At 29.4% G+C, this 11736-nt stretch overlaps 1 protein-coding gene across 1 annotated transcript; it reads right to left on the reverse strand.

Annotated features, from left to right (window-relative positions):
• Positions 1-4931: 4931 nt before the first annotated feature.
• LOC112771045 (E3 ubiquitin-protein ligase RMA1H1) lies at positions 4932-7394 on the reverse strand. Its single transcript, XM_025815614.3, has 2 exons — positions 7253-7394; positions 4932-5988 (listed from the first exon to the last, which is right to left on the reverse strand). Exon 2 carries the CDS (start codon positions 5945-5947, stop codon positions 5201-5203), a length of 747 nt encoding a protein of 248 aa, XP_025671399.1. The 5' UTR covers positions 5948-5988; positions 7253-7394; the 3' UTR covers positions 4932-5200.
• Between the last annotated feature and the right edge of the window lie 4342 nt (positions 7395-11736).

Below are 11736 nucleotides of genomic sequence, written 5' to 3' on the forward strand. Positions count from 1 at the left end.
GAATTTATTATGAATGATACTATGTCTGTCATGGATCAAATTCATGAATTACAAATCCTTGTAAGTAGACTTCATGATCTACAAGTGGTGATCCCTGAAACACTACAAAGTGAAGAATATTTTTTTTAATGAATTTGATAATTTTTGTGAATTATGTGGTATTGTTCATGAATCTTCCACTCAATATACTCCACAACAAAATGGTTTGGCGGAAAGAAAAAAAAAAGGAAAAACCGTACCTTAGTGGATATGGTTAATTCAATGTTACTAAATGCAAAATTGACTTACAATTTGTGGGTGAAGCATTATTGATATCATGTCATATCCATAATAGGATACCATCAAGACATAGAAAGGTTTTTCCTTATGAAATTTGGAAAGGAAAGAAACCTAATTAAATTATCTTAAAGTGTGGGGGTGTTTAGCCTTTTATCGAGTTCCTGATCAAAAGAGAACCAAATTAGGGCCAAGAGGCATAAAAGGCACTTTTATAGGATATGTTCAAAATTCTAAAGCATATAAATATTAGACTTAGTGTCTAATGTAGTTGTTGAATCAAGAGATGTAGAATTTATTGAAAACAAATTTATCAATTATTCAACTTCTAATTTAGAATTTTCCCAAAATGATACTAACGTTTCACAAGAAATATATATGGAGCAACCGGAAAGCTATGTGCTACCCGAAAATGAAAAGAAAGTTTTCAAATTAATTAAGTCTTTGTATGGGCTAAAACAAGCGCCTAAACAATGGCATGAGAAATTTGATTCAGTGGTGTTATCAAATGGCTTCTCACATAATAGTGCGGATAAATGTATTTACTCAAAATTTACTAAAGATTATGGAGTAATCATTTGTTTATATGCTGATGATATGTTAATCATCGAAACAAATTTAGAAGGAATTCGTATAACGAAGGAGTATCTAACTTCTAAATTCAAGATGAAGGATTTGAATGAAGTTGATACAATATTAGGTATAAAGGTGCATAAGAATGAAGTTGGCTTTACTTTAAGTCAATCTCATTATATCAAAAAGGTATTGGAAAAGTTTGATCATCTCATAATTAAAGAATCCAATACGCCGTATGATCCTAATCTTAAATTAGAAGGAAACATGGGAAGACCTATAGCACAATTAGAATATGCTAGTGCTATAGGAAGTTTAATGTATGCAATGCATTGTACTAAACCTGATATAGCATTTGCTATGTGCAAATTATCAAGGTTTACAGGAAAGCCTAGCAATCAACATTGGAAAGATATAACAAGAGTTCTTAGTTATCTCAAGAAAACTATAAACTTGGGATTACATTATAGTGATTATTCCGCAGTTTTAGAAGGTTATTCCGACGCAAGTTGGATTACAAATCTTAGTGATAACAAATCCACTTCATAATGGATTTTTACCATAGGTGGTGGAGCAATAAGTTAGGTCTCAAAGAAACAAACATGTATTACACATTCTACTATGGAGGCTGAGTTTGTAGCTTTATCAGCCGCAGGTAAAGAAGCGGAATGGTTAAAGCTGTGGCCACAGCAGACGACAACCATTTCAATCTTCTGTGATAGTGAATCAACCATGTCTCGAGCATATAATAAGGTATATAATGGAAAGTCTAGACATATAAGTTTGAGACATGAGTTTGTGAGGCAACTAATAGATGATGGTGTAATTACCATCACTTATGTAAGATCTCAAAGAAATTTAGCAGATCCTTTGACTAAAGGTTTATCAAGGGATAAAATCAAAGAGACTACTGCTAAAATGGAATTAAAACCTATTATTGCTAAATGATGGGAACCCAACCTTATTCTAGTAGACCACTAGTTTCAAGGTTTAATAGGCAATAACAAGTTATTTAGCAATTGGAGCACTAAGGTATATGATTTAATGCTATTTACAATAAATTAGGAGGGTGAGTTTAAAATCTTAATGGAATGATAATATTATCTATCAAAAGATTCCACCTATATAAATATAAGAGTAGTACCGCTCTAATCGAGAATTTTAGAGGTTTTATTCTCATAAATATTCATGAAACCAGGATGAGCACAAGGCCATATAAGTGCTTAAAATTGTAAACTCTTGAACTTGAAGGGTATAAGTAATGTGTGTGATTTTTGATATTAGCATATGGAGTATAAGTTTAATCGATTAGACACCTATTACTTCGTTAGAACTTTAAAATTTACACTAAAAGAATGTTTAATCTTAGTGACACATTTTTTATGCATATACTTGTATGACATTTAAATTTTATAAATAATGGAGGATTGAAGGGTATTTATAAATTTGATTAATTAATATTATTAATATTATTGATATTATTATTAATATTATTATTAATATTAATAAACAGTTACTAACCGTTTAGTACCATTTGGTTGAAGGGACACAACCTTTTAAGAATTGTGTATGTTCAAAATATTGTGTCTATTGGCTAAAGGGACACAACTCTTTAAAAATTGTGTACATTCAAAACATTGTATCTATTGGCAATAGAAAAGACACAACTATTTGTATTCGTAACTAATCATAATTGCTATGTGCAATATGTATAAATAAGTCCTTGTCCACTATTTCAGAGATACAAGTACTAAGTGTACATTTTAATCAACCATTAAGAAATTTTCTTTGTTCAAAAGAGTTGAAAATTTTTTACTATTGCTAATTAAGAAATTCTTAGGTTTCATTGTATCCTGAGAGAGTATTATCATCAACCCTATAACAACTAAGTATGGAAACAAATATCTCTATAAAAAAACGATCTAATCGTGCCTTAAAACCACTACACAAATATAACATTTTGTCATCTTCTCATACTAATCTACCCAACAAATAAAAGTTTGTTTGTATAAGGACATAAAAATTGCAAAGACATGACTAACAATAAACATAACAAAACACGGTAAATGTGGCTACTGGCTAGTCACATGGAAAATGGCTCATAGCAATCTCTCACTAATATAAGTTATGCATCATCGTTGATCCATAAAATATCATGTAGCGTAATACTGACTCAACAAATAGAACTTTAGTTTATATTCTAATTGTTTTTCAATAAAGTAAATAAAAATAAAGCATCAGCAAGCGGTTGCATTTCAGAATCTAGCAAATGAAGACAAAAACCATGTCCAAGTTGCTTCTTTAAAGGGCAGTCCCACTAATGCTTATCCTTTATCTCATCTACAAGTTCTGAGAGTAAAGTCACGCATCCAACTTTTTTTTTATGATATTATTCAAATTGTGATACACAGCTTATAAGCAAAAGTTTGAAAAAAATGACGCATTTCCCACCTAAATTATGTAACTTTCTAGAATATAGTTTAAGGTTAAAATCTCTCTCGGTGCAATGTCTTCTCCAATTTAGGCAATGAAATTGATATAGGAGCAGAATTGGTCTTTTTTGTCAAATATATCATATATAGCAGTTATTATGCTTCAACCAACTCACAATAATTTGGCTGAGGAGTCACTTTCATGTGATAAAAAGAAAACCAACGTTATATAATTATAAGTCTTGTCCTCACTCTTCATACATAAACTTGTAATTCATATGCAATGCGTCAGAATAAAGTTACTTGTGGCATTACCTCTAGAAAAGATATTGCTTCAATGGTATGGCAATTAATTTCCTTTTAGTCTTTTCATACTAAATAGTTTATTGAAAATGATAGCCAATGTTATGTTTGAAACTAGACTATGTTGGGTCTTTTATTTTTTTTATATGGTTTGTGGATATTAATAATATAAAAGTAGGTTTAAGGAGTGGTTAAAATAAGCCTAATAAAATAGTTAAATTGAAACTTTATTTCTAAAATACATTATAAAAAAAATTAATTTTAATTCACTAATAGCATAAATTATTTTAGACAATTATTTAATTTTATTTAATTTTTTAAATAACTATTCACACAATTAAAGTATAAAATTACTTCAGGATTCTTTTATTTATAAAATAAAAAAAATTATTATTTCCCCAACATGATTTTTAGACTTTAATTCCCCAAATACGATTTTTTTTTTTTTTCATTTAAGCAAGTTCGCCAGATCTCCGCGAACTCTATAAAAAATTGACAAGTTCGCCTAACTCCCGGCAAACTCCCTTTTAAGTTTTTTTTCAATTCCGTATTTTTAATTCATTATCATCATCTCCAAATAGTATATAGAACTACAAACAGTATATAGAAATACACAAAAATACACGGAGAACAATCATGGCTTCTTCAAGGATTTTTTTTTTATTATAAATTAAAAAAAAAACTTAGAAGGGAGTTCGCCGGGATTAGGCGAACTTGCCAATTTTTATAGAATTCGCCGGAGTCCGACAAACTTGCTTAAATGCCAAAAAAAAAAATATTGTATTTGAGGACTTAAAAGTCCAAAAATTATGTTAGGGGAAATAATAATTTTTTTTATTTTATAAATGAAAAAATTCCAATTACTTCATATTCTAGTCCATTAAAATTAAATTCTGAAAAACCTCATGAAGGTGGATTTCTTTTAATTCAAAGATTATTCTCAATTTCATTTTCTTGACAAGCATTCAAATCTTAAGGGCGAAAAAGTGAAAAACACGTTTGGTAAGGCAAATTATTTGCGTTTGGAGAAAATCTTACTACTCAGATCATTATAGCTTTAGTTGCTGATTGAACTCTTCCTTTGCTTCTTATGTGTCTTACAGTTATTTTCAATTTATCATCACAAAAGAGAACCACTACCAGAACCAAGAAAAAGAAACGCAACCAAAACAAGTTTCTATGTCGTTATAAACACTTATGCTGTAGGCAACTTGTTATTTTTAATTTAACTAGTAACAGAACACAACTATTTAATCATTAATTAAGATATCCTGTGCCTACCCTTAACCATAAGCAAAGCCATCTTATCCTGAATCAGTGAATTACAAGTAAAATACGCAAGCCATATACATTACTTTCCTATATGATTTATAATAAATTCTTAACTATATGACATAGTTCAGTATACAACAAGCTGAGAACCAAAATTGAATGCAACAGCAAATTAATGCAGACTTCTATTTCATATATATCTGGGAGATCGGTAACATACTAATTACACATATCTCATAGCTGAATATGCAACTTCTCTAACCTATGATACATATGGCAGGACCCTCACAAGGCTTGTAATCTATACAGGAATGTATTGGATAAAAAAAAGAATGCAATAGTGATCAGAATAAGAGAAGACACAAAACCGTGCAACAAAAGAGGAAGAAACATATTCTGCTAAGTGATCTATCAGCTTCCATTAGATACCTTCTAATCCTTGGATTATTGTTCCCAGCAAGATGGTATGAATTGGGGTATGTGTATATGTTGGTCACCTGGTTTCCAAATACCCTTGCATATATTGTTTCGCCAATGATTCCATATGTGGTGTTAAAGGAGTTTGTTAGCGGCGAAGAGTAACTACCTGGAATGGAGTTGAATTGTTGAGAAGGATCAGGATAATGGGAATGATAAACTCGAGATGAAGGTTGGGAAACGTTTGCAGTACTTGATGATCCTGGACCAAGGGGTCGCCGCGGTATGACAACTCCGGCTTGGTGAGCCTTGTCTTCTGAGGCTGAGCTAGCTTGGCCACGGCCGTATAGGGGAACAAGGGAGGACTGAGAAATTTCCGACTTGCATACTGGACATTGTGGCTTCCTCTTCTCTCCGGTTTCGGAAGAGATGTTTCGGAAATTAAGCCACTTGTAAATGCAGGGCCAGCAGTAGAGATGACCACAAAGAGTGACTACCGGATCCTGCACGCATTCGAGGCAGATGTTGCATTCAAAGCCACCACCAGAGGCATTTCCATCTGAATCTGCAATGGCATCACTATCACTAGCACATTTCCACATTTCCAGAGATGAATTATCTTCAAAATAATCCATTTGGGGCATACCCCCTTCAAAATACTGATGTAAATCCATTCTTTTTGCGTTTCTACAATGTATTATAGCAGTGCCTGAATCTGAAAAGGGAATGCAAATATATAAAAATTAATAAGATCAAACAGATTGACCCAAAAAAGAAAAAAGAGGGGACATAATATTGCACTCAAATCAACAAATTTATATAGAATTCATACTATGCCACTAAATAATCAGTATGAAATCTGATTTAACAGATCCATCTGTTAACTCCACTTGTATTTATGATGCAAACTGTAACCTCTCCGCTAGTTTTCTAATGGATAAAGTGACAGAGGGCGAAAGCAGTTTAGGTAGGTGCAGTGAAGGAAAACATGACCTTACCTAACCAATTTTGTTAACTTTTAATAGTTAATACAAAGATTATGTTAAAACTTATTTCAGCACGCAATAAGAGGGTAACAACAATATGGTTAATTTTCTAATTTTCTTGAAAAAGGGATAGAAATTACAGATAACCTAACAGATTAAATCTCTTACATTAAGAGAGATAAAGGATAAGAAAAAATAAAATAGAACCTTCCGAGCAAATACTAAGAGGTTGGTTAGCTAGACATAATTTTCATAATTTGAGTGTCAGAAATCATTGCTCACCTAACCACCTAACTAAAATAATAAAATCAAATATCTAGGAAGAAACTAATAAGAGAAACTCTAACCACTAAATTTTTCTTAGGGAAACATTAAAGAATTAAATTACTATGTACTATATGGCAGAAAATTCAGGAGTTAAAGTCAAATTCTTGCCAACCTAGAAAAAAAAAGGAGATATTTTGGCAAATGCCAAATAAACTGATCTGAAGCTTAAGCAATAATAATTATATATATAAAGAAAAGAGGGTCCGAAATTCCATGAGTTTGAACAAGAACGGGTCAGAAAGTTAATTAAAAATAATAGAAAATGCGGATCAACAAACAAACGGGGAAGGAAAGAAAAGAAGAAAAGGTATAAACAATTTGTTCGTAGCTTTGAACGCAAATCTCTGCAAACTTTAACCAATACAGAAGATGATTGAACATATATCAGGAAAAGACGCAAAGTATCACAATCTATTGCAAAATTGTTCCAAAATCCGAAATCCCCAAAGCAAAGGATCAATTCAGTAGCATTAGACAAAAAAAAAGAGGCCTTTTTCTTTGGAAATATAAACAGCAGCTGAACTCAACAACCTAAGCAAACAAATCAAGCAGAAATCACAAAGAAACTTTGAATTGCATGCTGCTAACGCGAGAGAGCGATAGAGAAGAAGAAGAGGAAGAAGAAGAAGGAGAAGAATTAAAAGAGAAGGGTATTTGAGAACTTACAGCGATAAGATAAGGAGCGAAGTGAAGAAGAAGAAGTAGTGGTTGAAGAAGGAGAGAAAAAGGTTGCGTTTTGGATTTAGAATTGGGAATTTGGAAGGTGAAGAATGAGAGAGAGAAACAAAGAGGGTATGAGAAAGCCTTTGATTTTGATTTTATAGGAGAGAGAGAGAGAGTGTGTAAAGTAGTAACAAAATCTTAAAGAAGCTTCAAATGTGGCTTCCTTATTTGACTCTTTGAGAGGCCCCCAAATATGAATGTCAGAAAAATAAATTAACTCCAAATATAATTTAAAATTTTAATTATTTTGTTAATTTATTGTTTTATTATTTTTTTACTTAAATTTTATACTTAATTTGTAATTAAAATTTTATTAATTTTTACTTAGAATATTTTAGAATAACTTATAATTTGTTCTACATTAAACACCAAAATAAATACTCCAAAAAAAATGTGTATTCTTTAAAAATATAGTTTAAAAACTTTAACTAAAATTTTTATCTGATATAAAAATTTAATTATAAATTTTTTACATTATAAAGATTTGATTAAAAAAATAGTAAAACTATAAAGATAAATATAATAATTAAATCTAATTTAAATTGTAAAATTATTTCATTTAGTGAAATTTTAGAATAATAATATTAAATTTTTAAAAATGAAAATAAAATTTTTATTTACTTTATACCCACATACAAAGTATTCGTGAATTTACATAAAATAATCCTTCATAAAAAAAAGATAAATAGATAAATTATTAAAATTTTAAATACTAAAATAACGCGAAAAAACTTGAATCTTCGATATTTAAAATGAAGATGGAAGATTTTCACAGCTAAGCAACTTTCGTTTTGATGATTTAGTGATTTCTTTATTGGATTAAATTGGATTTGACTCCTTCTAACTCATAATTCTTGATGTAGAAAATATTAAAAACAGCCTTAAAATAGAAAATAATAATAATAAAAAATATTCGCAGCACTAAAGGTAGTCATACCATACTCAACAGTCAATATGCCGCCAATTATAGCAACTTACGCGCCACCTTGTAATTAGTGAATTTTTTTAAATCTAACTATTATTTTAAGAAACTAAAAAGTGAAAATTTAGAAAACATTAAATTTTAATATATTCATATAGAAATAAGAATCAATTTCATATTTGAATTTTTATTCTCTAATTAATTTAATGAATAAAAACTCAAAAGGCAAATTAGTTGTTATGTGATGTCTATTAACGTAATTGATAGAGAGTTTGTGAGGCACATGATGATATTTTGCCAAGTGCACCACAACTATAGCTAATAATTAATATCTCAAATTTATAACTAATGTTATGGATTTTATTGAAATCTTTAAAAATTGATTAGAAATAATTGAAAATATTATCTAAATTCTATACATATAAATATATAATTCAAGTATTCAACTTGCGCTAAAGCTATATAAATTATATTATCAACCAAAGCCGACATGCGATATTATAAAATGAGAGTCATTGTTTGTTTGTTATCGTTATTATCACAAAGCCAATGAATCCTATTCAACTTTAAAGGCATCTGAAGATAGAGTGGAGTGAGAAGAACTTAATTAATTTCTCTATTATTTTGTTTGGATATATTTTAGTAATAGAAGGAGATAATATTGTAATTTGGTGGTTAAAATGCATTCCAATTAAATGAAATGATGATGATTTTTCTAATATCTTCGTATCAGACATATAAAATAGTTGATCAAATATTTTAGAATGTGTTTGTAAATAACTAATTATTTTTAGGATTTAGTTATTATGTATTTTTAGGATACATAATAAAATTATTATTAGTAAAAGTTTTTAAAATTTGTTAAATCGTTATTTTTATTAATATATGAATTTCCATTCCAATTGATTCCTTGATTGAAAGGGAACCGAAACTATAGTAAAAGGAGTTTTAATAAAATATTAAATTATATACTGTTTCAATCATAATTCCAAACAACAGAACAATTATGTTAATTAGTTATAATTCAAATGGTATAATTTTTTTATACTTAATTAAAAAATTGTGAATTTGAGTCTTTCTATCTTTCGTATAAAAAAATTATATTATATTTAGTGTCAGTTTGAATAGATTTATAAATAATTTTTTTTAATTTTAATTTATAAAAAATTATAATATTAATGTTTAATGTATTTTTCAAAATCAAATTATAATTTTTTAAGAAGTTATTTAAGTGTTTATAAAAAAATTAAAAAACATAACTTCTCTTTAATAAAGAGTTTTTTTATCACTTCTTTTAAAATAAACACTTTTAAAACTAAAATAACAAATACAAAATAATTTATTTATAAACTGTTTTTAATATAAATATTTATTATTTAAAATTTTTTGTCAAAAAAAAATTTAATTAAATTATCGCTCATGCTACACATCTATGATCCATGTAATTTTGTATTTAAGTCTATCCAAGCTGACCCAACACTAAAAAAATCCAATACCATTAAATGAAACGTGAAATACACGCGTCCAATACACACGAAATCGCTACTTTATTCGCGCTTTATTATGAAAAAATGTTCCTTCTTCTTCAACACATATGAAACCATTCCTTCTCTTCGAATCTCTCTCAAAATCACTTGAACTTCACTCACGTTCTCTGCGGAAACCACTACTAGAGAAAAATCGCGAGAAGATTTCGCAAGGAAGAAGCAAAAATGAACCACCACAGCAATAAAGACTGACGATGGTATGAGAAAAAACTACTATTCATTTTAAATATTGCAATCCCGCGTTTCTCCTAGTTGCATTTTAGGTTTACTGGATAGAGTTGCCTCATTTAGTAGATCGACATATTCTGATTCCATTTTTACAGCGTAACAAGGGCTTGAAATTAAATGTGTTCTTATTTTCATTCAATTCAGTAGAGTTGCTATTTTTTATTCACTTGATTGTTGGTATGTTCACTTGAGTTCTTTTGCATGCAAAAATATTATTCTTGATGAATGAATGTTTATATGTTTTATTCAGCACATGCATGTTGCTCGATTCAGTGGAGTTACTCATTTTCATTCACTTGATTGTTAGTGTGTTCAGTTAAGTCTTTTTGCATATAGAAATATTTTTCTTGATTATTGAATGTCTATCATGTTTTATTCAGCACATGGATGGCGTTCAGTTCAATCGAGTTGGTTATTTTCATTCACTTGATTGTTTGTGTGTTCAGTTGAGTCTTTTTGCATTCAAAAATGCTTTTGTTGCTGATTAAATGCTTATCACATTTTATTCACAACATGAATGGTGTTCAATTCAGTAAAGTTGGTCATTTTGATTCACTTGATTGTTAGTGTGTTCAGTTGGATCTTTTTGTATGAAAAAATGATTTTGTAGCTAATTCAATGTCTATTACATTTTATTCAACACGTGAATGGCATTGGGTTCAATGGGGTGGGCTATTTTCATTCACTTGATTGTTAGTGTGTTCAGTTTGGTCATTTTGCATGCATGAATGATTTTCTTGATGATTGAATGTTTATCACTTTTCAATGGAGTTGATAATTTTTTATTCAGCTGGTTGTTAGTGTGTTCAGGTAGCTTCTTTTGCATGCAGAAATACTTTTCTAGGTGTTTCATAATTTATCATGTTTTATTCAGTGCATAAATGTCGTTCGGTTCAATGGGATTGGCCATTTTCATTTACTTGATTGTTAGTGTGTTCAGTTTGGTCCTTTTGCATGCATGAATGATTTTTTTGATGATTGAATGTTTATCACTTTTTAGTGGTAAGCTATGATTGTGGCATATACGTCATGAAATGGCTTGAAACAATTGATCCTCGAAAGATCAAAAACGGGAAGAGGTATCAATATAAAGTTTGGACACAAGTAAGTTTCAAAATTAATAAAATAAAATTCTTATTGAGTTGGATTCATTTCTTATGTAACTAATTTCTGTCAATTGAAATGTAGAAAGAGATTGATACTTTCAGGCTTGAATATGGTCCAAATATTATCTTCCACAAACTGAACAAAAATGAGAGACCAAATCATTCGGGCATGTGAAGCAATAAGACTCTCGAAACCATCTGCTGCCCTCTCCAATCCTTTTTGTAAATTCACATCTAGGGATATATAGTAGTAAATAGGATATACTTTGTTTGACTGGTTGTAATTAACACTATTTTGTTTAAAAAAGCACTGCTTCTTTCAATGTATATATCTGAATATTAATGTAAATCTTAATGTATATTATCTAATGTTAATGTTAATGTATATATCTAATGTTAATATTTATATCTGATTCAAGATGTATATATCTGTTGGAACTATCTGGCTGTTATTTTGTTCCAGAATCACAGTGAATAGAATCAGGGTGTTTATCAAACATTATGAACCCCAAATAAACAAATGAACCGAAATTAATACACCCAGTGAACCGAAAATGTGACTATTCATTATTCAGTATATATCAGTATATATCAATATAGCAAAGAGATATATCAATATATATA

Source organism: Arachis hypogaea, chromosome 18 (assembly GCF_003086295.3).
Source record: "Arachis hypogaea cultivar Tifrunner chromosome 18, arahy.Tifrunner.gnm2.J5K5, whole genome shotgun sequence".
In the NCBI taxonomy this organism is placed as follows: domain Eukaryota; kingdom Viridiplantae; phylum Streptophyta; class Magnoliopsida; order Fabales; family Fabaceae; genus Arachis; species Arachis hypogaea.